Here is a 17,339-nt window from a genome sequence, read left to right on the forward strand (position 1 = left end):
GCACACAGCATAATGATGGTTCCAGATCACTCATCCAGAGACGAGCATCTGCGGTCATGCAGCCAGAGACTAGCGCTACCGTAAGGCAATGTGGTTTAAGTGTCTTGCCCAAAGACACAACGCAGCGCAGGGACAGGGGCTCGAACCTGCAAACTTCCGGCTGCAAGGCGAACGCCTACCCACTGCACTACTCCCACATTATTTCAGTCATTTCCTCCTCTGTGTTGTTGTTGCCGGTGTCATCTGTGCCTCAGAGCAGGTTCTCCTCCTTTTGGTTCAGCTGATAAATGTTTGTGCAGCTTTAACTGTTCTTAAACCTTTCAGTGTGACTCACAGGGAGCTCCAGATGAATGATATGAGGAACTAGAAACATTAAGTCACTCTTTATCCTGTCAGGCTGCTCTGGGAAAGCTGCTTATTTGTTGTTTATGTAAAGTTATGCACTCACAGTAGAAGCTCACTGTGAGCCTGAGACACTTTTACTTTTTTGTTGCTGTAAACTGAACTGTTTCCTTGTTGCTGGAATTTCACTGATATGTTTGAAAGTTTTTCATAAACTAATGTGCAGTTTGTTTAGTTCAACATCAGAGTTTAAACTCTAGTTTAACGATCATCTGAAATCATTTGACTGTTCTTAACCTTTAACCTCTGTTAAAAAGCTTGTTCTAACCAGCCTGTCTGAAAACCAGTTAAACCAGAGCTCTTCATAACTGCATGACTAAAAGAGGACAAACAGGTCAAACATGCTGCTCCTCCTTATGCTTCACTGCAGTTTGAATGAAATGGCTCAGAGTGGAGTTAAACATTATGTTTCTGCTCTTATTATCTTTAGAGTCTTTGACACAGCTGAGGTCAAACTGTGAGTTAATGACAGTATGTTATTTTTTGATAAGAATGAAGATCATTGGATTTCTAATGAAGGTCTACTTTTTACACCATCAAAACATCAGTGCTCACAGTATTGATGCAGTAATCAATACTGCAAACACTAACTTTGAATATAAGCTGAAAATATTTTTGCTTTAATAAAAACCATCAGAATGAATTATTGTGTTATTAAACGATGAGTCTGTTCAGATGTTCCTGTTTTGGGGGGAAACTCTGCAGAGGATCAAACATGAACCTCAGTCGGTGAGTTTCATGTGTAACAGGAAAAACTGCTCAGTCTTCATGTTTTCAAATGTCTGTAACTGAAACATCAGGAAACTATTTATGGGCGTTGTTCATGAGTACAAATGTGGTGGGGGCGCTCAGGAGGTGGAGTAAACCATCCACCAATTGGAAGGTTAGGAGATACTGAATTTTGTTGGGCTTGTATTGGAGATATTACGGTATCAACAGGAGAAGAAGAAGAATCCTGTAGTTTTGATCGTTTTACTGTCCAGCAGAGCTTTTGCTGGATTGCAAATTATAATACATAATTATCATTACATTACACACTATAAAAATATTTAAACTCATACAAATACTTTGAGGTGAACAAGTTTGAAATGGATCTGAATGCAGAACGACTCCAACTCTGTATAATTGCTGCCATGTAATATTACTGCATCTTTCAGGGGGAAAAAATTTATGTAAATCCTCTAAATACTCAGTCTAATTAATTTTGATTATTTAGATTATCAGTGTGTTATTTATTCATGATTTCAAACTGTCAGAGAAATTATTGTATCATGTGTCAGTCCAAGTATCACAGTACTGCACACATAAGGAACAATAAATCAGTTCATTCTGACCCCAGATCTGTCTGTGGAAAGCTTCTATTTGTGGTCATAACTGGTGTGTTAGAGCAGCACATGTAAACTGTTGATTCTGACTTTCTATCACATTCTAACTCTGAGCATCTACTTTTAAGATTTCCATGTTATTTGTGTGCTCTGAGGCATGTCGGTAACTTTATTGTTGACAGTTTGGAGCGAGTCTCTGTTAATAACATATGGAATGCAGAGTGAAAGTGAAAGTGAAAGTAAGCAGGAGTTTGAGAGCCGCAGTCACGGATTGTTCTGTCGGTGAGGATCAGATTGAAGTTTTTCCTGCAGGATGAAGATGCTGCTGCTCCTCTTACTCGGTAAGAAAGCCGCTCTGATCCTCTCTGAATGACTCTGTAAACCTGCACTGCTGTCTGCTCTCTGTTCTCCTCGATCCTCCTCCGTCACACGGATCAGCCTCCATCGAGTCCTGGTTTTGGTTCTGACTTCACATTTGAACCTCACAGCAAAAATATCTCCGAGTTTATCGGTTCAGTTTTCCATGAGAAGAATCGGTTTATAATCAGGAGGCTGCGCTCGGAGCAGCAGGGAGGTGTTAGCAGAGACAGCTCCACCTGCAGCCTCGCTGCTGCTCCCCTGCTGCCGTCCTCAGGTGTCTCCACCTGCCGTGGCTGTTTGCCGTGAGCTGCCATACTGTTAACTACACCTGCAATAATTAATCGACTAATCGATCACGTCAACAACAAAAACAGTTGACTTAGAATTTTAATGTCTACACGTCATATTCTAAAACCACAAAAGAAATCCAGTGATCTTTTTTTTTTTTTTTTTCAAGCTCCAGAGACTAAAACCACAGAGGTGATTTTGCAGCTGCAATACAATACAGGAAGATATGGGAGCAGTATTGCCTCCATTGTCTGCCAATAAAAACAATACTAACGAGGAAGAAAGTAACCGAACAACAATGAAGATGGAGCAGAGAGGAGGGAGGAGAAAATGAAAGAAAATGGAGACAGACTGTCAAAGGAGTGGGAGCGTTTGACAGAAACTAAAATAAAGCTGAATGCAGACTGTGTAAAGCAGAGATTTCCTTCCAGCAGCATCACTGCAATGCTGAGCTGTGACGTCAGCTCTGGATGGGTGTGTCAGTGCGTCGCTGATACCTGTTAATGTTTGTACAGGTGTGTTTCTGTTAGTTAACCTGTCGGAAACAAGCTCTCATTGATAATGTTTGATAAGCACCGCCGTTTCAGTGATGTGAGCTAACAAGTGAAGGACAACAGGAGCAGCTACGCTGTCTCCTATTTTTTTCCTCATATTAATATCAGCGTTCATTCTGAATAATAAACCTCTGTATGAACTGAATCATCTGTAAACTTTTCAGCTGTTTTGGACGGAAAAATCTTTTTGATTTAATTTGAAGCCTTATTTGAACTTTTGGACAGAGGCCATTTTTATTTATTTGCACATTATATTTTCTTTTAAAAATAAAAATTGCATTCACTTTAATATGCATTGTTTATTTAATATTTATTGTGATGGTCACATTAATGTTAAAAATTCATTTAATTAGTTTCAAACTGGTATTTTTATGGGTCATTATTTTAATTGTGAGAAGAGAACAAGTTGATGTTAACAGGTGGGCAGGCTGGAACAGGTGAGTTAAGATTGAAATAATTGTTGACTAATCAAATAATTGATAAAATAATTGACAGATTATTCAACTACCAAAGTAATCTTTAGTTGTAGTCAAACTCTCGTGGATACTCTCGTGCTTGATAGTGGTGTTCGTTATGGACAATCTCTAACCTGATTCCACAGATGCTGTGACTGATTGTAGAAAATGCTCAAATTTTTCTGCTCTTCTTCTCTGAGTTTTGTGGCAGTGCAGTGATTATTGACCAGGCCCTGTTCCAGGAAGCAGGTTTAGTTAAAAAGTCCGGTTTTCATTTCCTCCTTCATAAAGTGGCTGTCAGAGCGTCAGAGGAGCGAATTCATCTGCAGACGTTTATGTTTCTACAAGCTCTGAAATCCCAGTTAGACGTTAGTTTGTTATTTTTGTAATATGAAGCTTTTACAGTCGTTCACTCATCAACAGGCTGCAAGGACGGAGACAGCGATGATGTCACGCATTAATAATGAGGCAGCTGCAGCTGTCAGACTGTCAGTCAGTTCCTCTGAAACATTTACTGTAGTTACTGTAGCATCACTGTTACATCACACTGATCTGGATGAAGCTGCTGACACAAAACACACTGATCAGTGATCAATGATCGATCATTGGTCGTGTTGGAAAAGCTCACTGATGGAAAAATGTCTGATCCTGGAGATGATGGGAATGTTTGAGTGAAGATGAGGCTGAAATGATTTGAAGACTTTAAACTGAAATGGATTTTAAGTGACTGACAAACTGTCTCCTGCAGTTTGTCCGTCAGGCTCAATAATTAGATTTTATTAATCAAATATGAAGTTAGGATTCAGCTTCATCTGATGGAGATTCATGTTGTGTAAATAATGACAGCAGATATTATAAAGAAATGATATATTTGATAATAAACTTTTATTCTGTCTGTGATGATGTCAGAGTGGGTCAGGCTGATTAAAGTGACTCGTCATGCTCCACACTGACACGTGCGATCCTCCATCCATCGGATTAAAATGGAGGCTCCGCCCTTTATTTACCCGTTGCCATGGTGAATCCTGGTATCAGAGCTCCATTGATGATGGCTTTCTTTCTTTACTCACACACACACTAACTCAGGGTGATCAAACTCAGAATTGATTGAACCAACTCTGATCAGCTGTTCTGGGACAGGAAACAAGAGTTTGTTGAACCTGCTTCCTGGAATAGGGTCCAGGTCTGTCCCATCACACAAACACCAACCTGTGATCCACAGATTTTCTTTATTTCTTTGCTATTTTCCTCATATTTTTCTCCACCTGCTGAAATATTCCTGAGAGACTTGAGGACAATTATGCTCATCTTCCATTATGACCTTCTGATTGTGTCATTATCAAAAATGTATTTAAAATATTCCTTAACAAAAACAATTTTCCTTTCTTTATCTCAGGCTGACAAATCCAGGCACAGTTTTTCTGCTGAGAATAACAAACTGAGATTTATTTCATCATTTATGATGCTGTCTAACCTTATAGAAACATATAGAAACAGGTTGTTTATTCTCTTTCAGATTTAGTAGTTTTGACTCCTCTAGAGTACAATAACCCCTGGGTATAACAATTAAAATTGATGCAGTGCTTTCTAATAATACTGCATAAGGGAAGCATGTATAATGTAAATAGAATTGGTCCTAGTTCAGAACCCTGTGGAACTCCATAATTAACCTTAGTGTGTGAAGAAGACTCCCCATTTACATGAACAAATTGGAGTCTATGAGATAAATATGATTCAAACCACTGCAGTGCAGTACCTTTAATACCTATAGTATGCTCTAATCTCTGTAATAAAATTTTATGGTCAACAGTATCAACCGTCATTTAATTATAGCCACCTTAAAAGTCACTGGTACTTCTCCTATTGATAGATAAATTGATCAGAAAATAATAATGGTACATGTAATATATTTTGTAATAATGGAAACCAAGCTGACCAAATTGGAGGCACCACAGAAAATAAACCAGTATCCAAGGCCCTGTATCTGGTCTTGGCTAAAATATTTTCTCAATTTGCAATCTTAGAGCAGATCTTCTCAAGCAGTCAGGAAGTCACAGCTGTAGAGGGGAAGAGTAGACCCACACTGACTTGTACAAAAAAAAAAATTTTAAATGATTGGACTGTGTACTTGTAACATCTGACCAGTGATGAACTCTAGATGTGTGTTGTCCTTCAACATCTTTTCCTTGTAAGTGGTGTCCAGTGATTTTAACATTACTGCAGAAAAAAAACACCAAACTCACCTCTGCATTTATTTCATTATTAGACTCTACTGGCCTCAGTCTGAATGTAAATGAACCCATTCACTGTTTTAATCTCACTCTAATCTTGTCCTCACATAAGCCATAGAAACTGACCCTTTAACACTATTTCTTGAAAATCCTTCAATCTCAGGTTTAACTCTGAGATAGATCAGTAACCTACTACCACATGTGCAGTCCATTATTTTTCTTTATTGCAGGATCATTTAAAGAAGTCAGAAACTCTTCCAAACTTGGATGTTTGTTGGGTCAGTTGCCTGCACGAAGTGCAGTAGTTGAAATAAATGGGATGTTTTTGGTAGTGTTGTAGTACTCGAGATCGGTCTTGGTCTCGAGACGCTTTTTGATGGTCTCTTACATTTGCGGACTCGGGATTTTATTTCAAGACGAGTCAAGACCACAGCTCTGGAAATATCACTAAATTGCCAGAATATTGTCCAATTTATTTGTTAACATCTTTGCTTTTATTGGATGCAAATCGTACTGATTCAAATCCAACAAAGATTGCGCTCCTCTGCCTCTCAAAGGAGCGCACCTCGCAGACTCCGCCCCGGCCAGGGCTGGACTGGCAATCAGGCGTACCGGGCATTTGCCCGGTGGGCCGACAGTCCTCAAGGGCAGATACCATTGGATTTGTTTTTTTTTTCTTCCCTTTTTTTTTCTATGAGACTGGCCCACAATTTAGAGGGGGTGGCCCATTGGCCCATCTTCAATATAGACAGTGGACGTATGTCTGTGTAGATTCTCAGTTATCCAGGTCATAGTAGTCTCTGGAGCTTGAAAAAGGCGACTGGACTTCTTTTTGTTTCTTGAAGACGTTTCACCTCTCATCCGAAAGGCTTCTTCAGTTCTCAACCAAATGGTGGAGAGACCCAGGTATTTAAACCCCTGTGGGCGTAGTCTCCTGGAGGTGGTTATGACCCTCTATTGATCATGTGCTTGAACAGCATACACTACATCGCTGATCTTGTGTTTGGCGGGTTTGTCCTTGGGATGAACCAGTTTTTGTCTTAGGGTGTGACTTGGTTTGAAGTATACTGAGAAGAATTTTCTCCAAGCATGACATCTCAGTATACTTCAAACCAAGTCACACCCTAAGACAAAAACTGGTTCATCCCAAGGACAAACCCGCCAAACACAAGATCAGCGATGTAGTGTATGCTGTTCAGTGCAGTGAAGAATGCTCGGACCTCTACATTGGTGAAACCAAACAGCCTCTTCACAAACGAATGGCACAACATAGAAGAGCCACCTCGACAGGACAAGATTCAGCAGTACATCTGCATCTGAAGGAAAAAGGGCACTCTTTTGAGGATGCCAATGTCCACATTTTGGACAGGGAAAACAGATGGTTTGAAAGAGGAGTGAAAGAAGCCATCTATGTCCACTGTGAACAACCATCATTGAACAGAGGAGGTGGATTACGTCACCAACTTTCCCCCGCTTACAGTGCTGTCCTGAGCTCCCTTCCCAGACGTCTCAACCCCCATTCACACCTTTGTTCCAGTGACCTCAATAGGCCACAGGAAACAATGGAGCGGAGTCCTAAGTTGGTTTCAACTGAAACCACTGATTAAATATGACCCACGCCCCCTTCACACCTGGGCACATGTGTTCAAGCACATGATCAATAGAGGGTCATAACCACCTCCAGGAGACTACGCCCACAGGGGTTTAAATACCTGGGTCTCTCCACCATTTGGTTGAGAACTGAAGAAGCCTTTCGGATGAGAGGTGAAACGTCTTCAAGAAACAAAAAGAAGTCCAGTCGCCTTTTTCAAGCTCCAGAGAATAGACAGTGGACAGAACCAATCAGGATATAGGATGAAAGCGGCCCCACCCTTTCTCTGCGTGGTGCAGAACACTGAAACTACTCCCGCTAGTAGTTTCAGTGTTGAGCGCGTGTGTTAAAGGAGAGGCAATATGGAGAAACCGAAGCGGCAGAAAGGAGGTTCAGAGAAGTTACATGTGAAGAAATTGGAGAGTGTCGCTGTGTTACGTCCCCATCAGAGGCCTAGGGGTGAGGGGAATAACATAAGTCTGGAAGGAAGAACATGAGGAGGCTTTCTTAAGGTGGATTAAAGCTTTATTGCCCAGACAACATTAGGGAAGCAAGATTATGACTTCAGAGAGAGCCAAAGCCAACATAACAAACAAAACAGCCCTGCTCTAAGAAAAGAAAACCCCATCAACCACTTAGCTAAATCAAACCAAACATACAAACCTACACCTCAGCTCCCTAACAAGCGACAAAAAACAGGAGAAAAAGGTGGGTCGTCAAAAGAAATGGCAGCTCTCCCCTACCAGCTTCCACAGGGCACTAAAGCAGACAAGAATTAAAAAAAAACATTAACCAACAATTATCCACAAACATAAGCAAACAAATACATCTCCAAAGTGCCTGGTGCACTAATTACCATCCCATGGCCAAAGGCCCTGAGGCACACCTGCAGCCAGCTTATGTAGACCCTGCAGAGCGGCAATTGGCTGCAGGTCCCAGACTCCAGCCAATGACAGCCTGACAGCAGGCGTAAGGGCTGGGGAAGGGCGGATCCCACACAGCAGGTCCTGGAAGAAGCATAGCACTTATAAAAACGTCAACAAGGGAATGTAACACACTGTAGATGCTACAAAATGTGTAAAGATCACAGACATGTTCGCTGCTGTAGCCTCCACGTCCTCTGTAACAGTAATGCTGCAGCAACAGCTGCCTGTAGGCAGAGCCGGCCAGAGGCGACATATGCGGCTGCATAGGGCCCCCTGACCACCAGGGGGCCCCCAAGCTCGCCCACATTTGTCATGAAACTTTTTTGGTTTGTTTTAATTTTTTACAAATGCCAATTTCCTAAAAGAAAGAAGAGACTATTCTAACTGTCCAGATTTGTACACTTGTAACTACACTAATTTAATGAGTAGGCTACACTCTAATATTTCTGTCTCAGAGTGAAGCTGAAAAGTTAATTCATGCATTTATTACTTCTAGGCTGGACTATTGTAATTCATTATTATCAGGCTGTCCTAAAAGCTCCCTGAAAAGCCTTCAGCTGATCCAAAATGCTGCAGCTAGAGTACTGACAGGGACTAGAAAGAGAGAGCAGAGTTCTCCCATATTGGCTTCTTTTCATTGGCTCGTAGTCCCATATCACCCCAACAGAGCACTTCGCTCTCAGACTGCTAGCTTACTTGTGGTTCCTAGGATACTTAAGAGTAGAATGGGAGGCAGAGCCTTCAGCTTTCAGGCCCCTCTTCTGTGGAACCAGCTCCTAGCTTGGATTCAGGAGACAGACACCCTCTCTATTTTCAAGATTAGGATGAACGATGGGTTTTCTCTGTAATTATTGTGGGGTCTTTACCTTACACTATAAAGTGCCTTGAGATGTCTGTTTTTTGTGAGTTGGCACTGTATAAATAAAATGTAATTGAACTGAAAAATTGAATTGAAAAGGCTGAAACTGTAATATATCCTTAAAAAAAAAAAAAAAAAAAAAAAAAATCAACTTTAACCCTCCAGCATTAATAACAATTAAGTTCAGGGGACAATGAAGTGGTATGAAGGGGCCCCAAATCAAATATTGCTTCGGTCCCCTTCAAGGCTTGGGCAGACTCTGCTGTAGGTGAAGACAGCAGCAGTGTGATGAGCAATGGTGATTGATTAATATTAATATTTATTTACGTTTGCATACTTCCCCAAATCTGGCAGCCACGCCACCTTAATCTAATAAAATAGCAAACGGTCAAGGCCGAGAAGTGTTGGATGAGCAGCAAGGGTCCATTTTAGGCTGCATCACAGCATTTTAGATATTTAGGTTAAAGGTGTGTTGAAAGGCTGCACAGTAGTTTGAATTTGTAGCCTCTGTGCTGGTTAAACATGTTTTAAAAAGCCCTCAAGCAGATTTTAAAAAACTAAATGATACGTCAAAGCTTTGCAATTTAAGCATTACTGAAGTAAGTTAAAAAAAGAAAAAGTATTATTAGCAAAAGGTGTGCCCACACTGAATAAGAGTAAAACAGTGTCAAATGCTTCTAAGACATAGTTGCGGGCCAGTCTAAACCAAAAATGCCAGGGACGATTTTTTGTCCCAGTCCAGCCCTGAACCCCGGCTAGGTCGCTGCTATTATTGCTGCTTACGCCTGTATCATTTCACCACAGTTTGCAATCTACCACAGAGCACGGACAGTTTCATTCACAGTGTGCAGGTTTGATCTCACTATGGTCACGCGTGTGCTGCATAAATCGAAATAACAACCAGCATGAACACGTGTAGAAGTAAGAGGGAAAATGAAGATCAAAGGAAATTTCAGGCTTCCTACTCAACACAAGAATCCGAGCATGAAAGGTAAATACCAACCTTCATGTATTTAGATACACAAACTGAAAATTTAATGCAAGTTTTAGGGCTGCAACGATTCTTGATTCCGTCATTTGGAAAAAACAAAACAAAAACGACCCTTTAACACGAGTGGATTGCTGAGATGTTTTTCCACGCCCCCACTTCAGCTGTTATTTTTTCTTTACGTCAGCTGTAGCCACCAGAACAGACCTATAACCACAGTGGGGAAAGGGGGGCTGCCATTAGCACTAGTAATCGTTCGTTTGTTCAATAAAATGTTTTTTATCTTTAATCCCTGATTAGTGACTAAAAATAGAGCTGCAGTAGAAACGTAATTTGGAGGATGCTTGTGAATAAAAAGCATTACAGCATTAAGCTCATGCAGCCCCCAGTTTTTCAACAAAAACACAGCAGCAGCTGTTTTATGTGCAGTCAGACTGCAGGCACAGCAACTGCAAAGAGGCAGAGACGCTGAGCTCAGGTGGAGTGAAAGGAGCTCTTGTTCCTGTAACCACCTTAAAACCTTTACTGGGAAACAGCTGGAGGTCCTTCATCAACCACCTGATCAGCAACATGAAGAACAGAGAACTTTGTAGCTGCTCCATCCACCCTGTTTGTTTCACACAGAGAAACATCTGCAGTACGGAAGACAAAATATGCTGATGAATAGTTAAAATGAAAAATTATTTCTTATCCAATTACTTGATTAGCTGACAGAGTAATCAAGTGAATACTTGATTACTAAGATAATTGATAGTTGCAGCCCTACTTGTATTCAGAAAGCCATAGTCAAACATTAGTTTTCAGCACCAGTAGAGCTGTGAGAGGCCTTCAAGAATAAAATACTACAGTTCCCAGCAAGATGATGTCACTTCCTATTGTTGCATTAAAAACGTGATAGTTTATGCTCACAACGTGGTGGCTGATATTCAAATGTAGGAAATGCTTTTAGCAGCTGATTGTACAAAATCTGGATTATGTTTTTGTTGTGTATATTTTTTTATGTGATTTCTGCAAACACAGTGGAAGGAAACGGCACTCTGGGACACATTAAATGCTTGATATATAAATGTAACTTTTCTGGATTATATGCAAAAATTATCACTATCAATCTAATAAGGCCTGATTTAGAGTTCTGCATTGATCCTTTGTGTATAACTGAAACTCCTCTCTGAACCTAACCTGAAATGCAGCTCAAGAAATGTAACTACACGTCCAAAAAACTGATTACTGCTTTCCAGTTACATCTTAGGCCCCATCACTCAATTGACAAGCGGGAGCGGCATTTAGCGGTTAGCATTAGCTTACTAATTAGCATTAGCTTTAGCGCTGGGGTGAGAAATATTTCTTGCTATAACCCTGAAGTTACCATGGCCACCACTAATAGTAACAGCAGAGAAGTAAGTAAGTTGTTTCTCCGCCATTAGTACATTGAGCTAGTGGTGGGCAGATTGATCCTGATATCGATAATATGGATGCCAACGTTGGTATTGGTATTGATCAATATCAGTGTAATGAGGTCGATACTTTGGCTTCAGTTTCTCTCCTGTATGCAGTGCTGCGGTTTCATCAAAGATGCGAGCTGACTGTCTAAGTGTCGCTCCTGTCACAGCACAGAGCACTTTGCTCCTCCCCTCCCCACAGTGTTTTGTTATACTGTCATGTGACGCATAACATATTTTATTTGAGAAAAAAAAGGATTTTGCTATGAAACATTTAAAGCAAATTTAAATTTAAATTTGTACAACTTGTTTATTTAAGGAAAGATCTAGAAAATTAGTGAATGAAGGGACATTTTTTATTACATTTTTATATTATACTTTCGAAACGATCTACCTGGGAAAAAAGTTTGCATTTGTTCTTAAGTGATGATTGTGTACACTTAATTTATAAAAAAAAAAAAAAAAATTCCAGACATCAATGTATGGGGAAAATTGTTTTGTTAATGTTCTATTGTTTCAGAACAATAACTTTTATTTTGATAAAGTATTTTCTACTTTCATATAAACTTTGCCCAATTCTATCCTGGGTTTTAACTAATTAATGATCCAAAGGAAAAAATCTCAAACCAGTTAAACTTCATGGAAATTCCTCATAATTATTAAAAAGTATCAGTATCAGTATCAGTGATAATGTCCCTGTGTTTACTTGGCATAGGATTGATACTTAAACTGTACTTAAACTGAGTGCTCCTTAGTTCCTTTGCAGGTCCAGGTATTTAGTGTTCCAGTGAGAGCCTTCTTATGTTTCTGGCTCAGATCTGTTTTCTGGTTTTTGCCTCTGTTTGCTCCTCTGTACCTGCTTAGTTGGACTAATCACCTGTGTACCAAACCCATCTTTACATCAGTGAAGACTCTGAACATTTCCGTGATCTCAATGTGCATTTAGATCCTCATTCTGTGTCTAACCAGCTGTTACAAAAACACAGCACTCGTGTGATTCACTCGTGTTATCACAGCACTTTGTATTTTCTCTCCTCAGTTTCCCAGCATGCCTCAGGGGCAGAGGTGGAGGTGTTTGAGGGGGTGGAGTCTATCCTGCTGCCCTGTCAGGTATCAGCTGATGTTTCCAGGGACTCCACAGCAGCAGTGTGGGACCGCAAGGACCTCAACATCCCAACAGTCCACGTGCGTCTGCAGAGCGGTGATGATCGGGAACAACAAAACAATCGTTACAGCGACCGAACATCAATGAGAGCTGACGCTCTGCAGACTGGAGACCTCAGCCTCACTCTGAGGAACCCTACAGTCTCTGACAGTGGAACCTACGCCTGCACCACCCGCAGGCTTGGACAAGATCAGACCAAGATCCATGTGCAGCTGAAGGTCACAGGTCAGTGATGTAGATAAAGGTTGGAGGTCAGATCACAAATGAACTCTAATCTGAATTTAAAATTTGTTGTAAGATGTTCAAAATTTTGTGCTTCTTTTGATTGCAGAACCTCCTCCTCCAGCCTGGACTAAAGTTCTACCTGGTGTCCTGGTTCCTGTGGTTCTCCTGGCTGCTGGATTTGGTGTCTTCATGTATTATAGATATAAAATTATGAAGAGCAGAAAAGGTATGTGAGTGTGTGACTGTGTGTGTTATTGTATCATACCATGAAAAACCAGTGAGTGCCTCCTCTTCAGAACCAGCTTTAGTGTTTTAATGAAGTTTGAATCAGTTTTTCAAACCTGAAAGTTTCATGTGGATTCCTTCTGTACTTACAGAGTTCTGAGGGCTCAAAAAAGATGGAAAAATAACACAAATAAAATAAGTGCCAAATTTTGACCCAAGCCTGTGAACTCCATGGGCTTACAGACTTTATTAGATATACTCAGCTGATACTGAGGGGACAGGTAGGAACTTTTTTCAGACCTGGCTGACTTAGCTTGTGTGTGTGTGTGTGTGTGTATGTGTGTGTGTGTGTGTGTGTGTGTGTGTGTGTGTGTGTGTGTGTGTGTGTGTGTGTGTGTGTGTGAGTGAGTGTGTGTGTGTGTGATTTTATCAAACGCAATTTTTTTATTTTACTTGTGTATCCCTTTGAGATCTATAATAGAACAAGTCTGCTAGACCTTATTGTTACAGTTAAACATGCTGTAGTACCATCGTGTGGAATATTTCTATGCACTATAAATCAATAGAACCTTCAGAGCCCTAATTATAATAATATGTATGGAGTAAATGCATAATAACTACATAAGGTAGAGTGCACTAACCCCAAAAGATATTGAACAGTGAATGCATAATATGTACAGAAGAAGCCACTGAAAATGGCCGGCCGATCCCTGACTGGATGTTGGCCGGTCCGTGGCCAAAATGAAATCCCCTGTTCATGACGTAGCAGTTCAGGCACTGGTGGAAAGGCCCCTAAGCAGCATTTGGGAAAACTGGTTATAATATCTTGTTTAGCAGGAGCAGTGGCAACATTAAGGGTGAAGATTTAGTGAAAAGCTACTTTAGGAGAGGGACCTAAAGATTTGGCTCTTATACTTACAGGAATAATCCTTTGCCGGTGACATGCTGTTGGGCCAAAAAGTGATCCTGATGTTTTTGTCTGCTTTGATGTGTAATGTCTTTGCTTATATTGTTAAATTCAGCATGATTTATGAAGGGCTTATATATAAAATGAAGAAATAACCTGTTTTTCAAGAATCTTTAGGAGTCTGCAGACTCATAGAAACATGAGAAACACTTTTTGGCACAACAGCCACATGTTCCAGTGTCCAGCTGAATACTGCAGTATTTATTTATTTACAGCAGTGGTCCCCAACCTTTTTTGAGCCGCGGACCGGTTTAGTGTTAGAAAATATTTCCACGGACCGGCTTTTAAGGTGTGGCGAATAAATACGTCAAAATAAATAACCAAGTGTGATATTTTCTACGTATAATAATAAAAAACGGGAATCCACTTTGTATTCGTATGCAACTCTATCAGCAGCGTTCTCGTAACATCCCGCCTCAACATGAATAACAGGCTCTCTGCCCACAGCGCTCCCTGGTCAGCTGTTAGAGCCATGGTAAAACATGCCTTCAAAATAAGATACACCGCAAAAACAAATACAGTAGAAATCACCTCAGTCGGATTCAAATGGCCCAGTTTGGGGTCTATTATTGAATTTCGCTGCAATGGCTTCTGCTTCATCTATGAATTTGCTTCTGCAAATTTTATAATCTGAAATTTTACTCGTAAGTGCAAGTTTGTAGCTTACACTTGCCACGATTGTCCCCGGTGAAATGAACTGATATAAACACTAAAACAATTTCCAGGCGTTGTTAGTGTGTGTGTAGTTGTGCATGAACGAGCCGATGCATGGAAGTGGGCGGACAGGAGCTGAGGAGGGTTTTAGCGCTAAACTCATCCAGTTTATGTGATCACATTTAACTGGAAATTTATTACAATGGGACCAGATTTTTCATCCGAGGTACGTGAATATCCGACGGATTTATGTGATGATTTTATTGGAATTAATGTTAGGAAAAATCAGGACCTGCAGATGCCATCCAACTAGAGCAAAAACCCGATTTGTGCGACTTCGACTGCGATTTTTACTGTATAAAGCGCATGAAAAATACAACTCACCATAACACTGAATCAGTGTGAGCCCTGAGCTTGTTTCTCTGATACTCATTTTTGCTGGCTTCTGGTTTGACTGGGGTCGGCCGATTTCACATGGAGCGTGGCTGCAGAGCCGCGGTGTCAAGCGCTGGAGAGTCAGTTTGATGGCTGGGTCTACCTCACTGCTATCCCCGGTGTTGATAAATAAAAATGGTAAATGGACTAGTTCTTACATAGCGCTTTTCTACTCTTGTTGAGCACTCAAAAATTTAAAGAAGCGTTATGTAGGTCAACCAACCGATTTCGTTAGACAGGCCTGAAGCTTCTGGGTTTAATTTTAGCGGTGACGTATCATGTGAGCAGAAACCTCTTGACGTGTCAAGAGGAAGTCATGGAGGGAAGTAACGGAGCGAATCCGCCCATTTTTCAAAATAAAATATAGTTTAGGCGCAGATAATAAGTAAAACGGAAATAATTTAAGTTATTTATTCTTTATGTGCGGCCCGGTACCAAATGTCCCACGGCCCGGTACCGGTCCACGGCCCGGGGGTTGGGGACCTCTGATTTACAGGGGTGAAAGTAAGCCGGTACTGCGTACTGCTAAAAGATTCTGCGCCGGTATGCAGTACCGGCAAGAGCTCGTTCGGCTGTCTGCTGTAAAGCCGTCATTCAGGACTGGTCACGGCTGCACTTTGGGTCAGAATAGATCCGCTAGCAATAAGCAGTCTAAAACACGACTTAATCAGTTAATAAATTGCTTTTTTCTCTCATTTCAAATTGTTTCTGAACTGTTCGTGCTATACTGGAGCCTCAAGTCTCTAGCTTCTCTCCCCTCAGAGATCGAGGCTTTCAACAACGGACAGCCACTTCCCATAAGCGGGACTGCGCATTGTACATGACAGGCTAGACCCTCCTATTTTGATTGACGCCTCATTCAGCCAATCATGTAACTTGCTGCATCAAACTCAACAGAAAAGCTACGTGACACCCCCTGGTTATTATTTGCTTTGGGAAACCGATTTCTTTATGTGATTGACCGAATGAGGTGTAAATCAAAAAGGGAGGGTCTAGCTTTCCATATAAAATACACTACATACATGGGTTTTCCAGAGTCAACAATAACCAGAGGGTGTAGTTTTTTCTAGTGATTTTGGTTAACAGGTTAAAACGTTCACCGCTATGTTTAATGTCGGTCCGTTTTTTTTACAAACTCTCTCAATTAAAAGCAAATAGAGATGAACTAATTGTGTTTCATGTTATTCTGCTCAATTTCAACAACACAGCAGAGTTAAAAAACACTGCTTATGACCGGAAATTTCATTTACGTTACATGAGAGCGCATTCAGCTCCAAAACACAGTGGCTGCGAAGAGGTTTGAGGTTTGAGAAACTTTGGCGGATATTTAATTCAATTCAATTCAATTCAATTTTATTTATATAGCGCCAAATCACAGCAAACTGTCGCCTCAAGGTGCTTTGTATTGTGGGTAAAGACCCTACAATAATACAGAGAAAACCCAACAGTCAAAAACGAACCCCTATGAGCAGCACTTGGTGACAGTGGAAAGGAAAAACTCCCTTTTAACAGGAAGAAACCTCCATCAGAACCAGGCTCAGGGAGGGGCAGTCATCTGCTGAGGGGGGGCTGAGGGGAGAGAAAGACATGCTGTGGAAGAGAGCCAGAGATTAATATCAATTAATGATTAAATGCAGAGTGGAGTATAAACAAAGTAAATAAGGTGAATGAGAAGAAACAGTGCATTATGTGAACCCCCCAGCAGACTAGGCCTATAGCAGCATAACTAAGGGATGGTTCAGGGTCACCTGATCCAGCCCTAACTATACTTTCCAGAAGTTTTGTATTGGTGGACAGAGCCAGAATGCATGGAGGTGGTCATCAGTTGTGTTAAGTGTACAGCATGAGCAAACCTCTTAGTTCATTAACAACAAAAATATTTTTCACATTGTCGACTGATTCTACTTTCTGCCTTATCTATCTATCTATCTATCTATCTATCTATCTATCTATCTATCTATCTATCTATCTATCTATCTATCTATCTATCTATCTATCTATCTATCTATCTATCTATCTATCTATCTATCTATCTATCTATATATATATATATATATATTATGTTTTTTCTCATAGTACCGGCAAGAATTTAAAACTACTTTCACCCCTGTTTATTTATTTACAGGTACAAAAACTGCATATGCTGACAGGTAGGAGAGCGTAAACAGGACGTTAATGTTCGGTCTGAATAACCTGATGAATAAATAAATAAGCACACTAATTACATGATGTTCTATCACCAGTTTTACA

The 17,339-nt window shown here is 40.6% G+C and overlaps 1 protein-coding gene across 1 annotated transcript in view; it reads left to right on the forward strand.

Moving 5' to 3' along the window:
• The first annotated feature begins 1,960 nt into the window (after positions 1-1,960).
• Positions 1,961-17,339, forward strand: part of LOC115775839 (uncharacterized) — a 71,932-nt gene continuing 56,553 nt past the window's right edge. Inside the window, exons 1-3 of the mRNA XM_030723363.1 lie at positions 1,961-2,068; positions 12,458-12,808; positions 12,915-13,034. Of these exons, the coding sequence (XP_030579223.1) occupies positions 2,041-2,068; positions 12,458-12,808; positions 12,915-13,034 (499 nt within the window). The 5' untranslated portion in view covers positions 1,961-2,040. The remainder of the gene's footprint in view (positions 2,069-12,457; positions 12,809-12,914; positions 13,035-17,339) is intronic.

The sequence above is a fragment of the Archocentrus centrarchus genome, unplaced genomic scaffold, assembly GCF_007364275.1.
Source record: "Archocentrus centrarchus isolate MPI-CPG fArcCen1 unplaced genomic scaffold, fArcCen1 scaffold_24_ctg1_1, whole genome shotgun sequence".
NCBI classification, from domain to species: domain Eukaryota; kingdom Metazoa; phylum Chordata; class Actinopteri; order Cichliformes; family Cichlidae; genus Archocentrus; species Archocentrus centrarchus.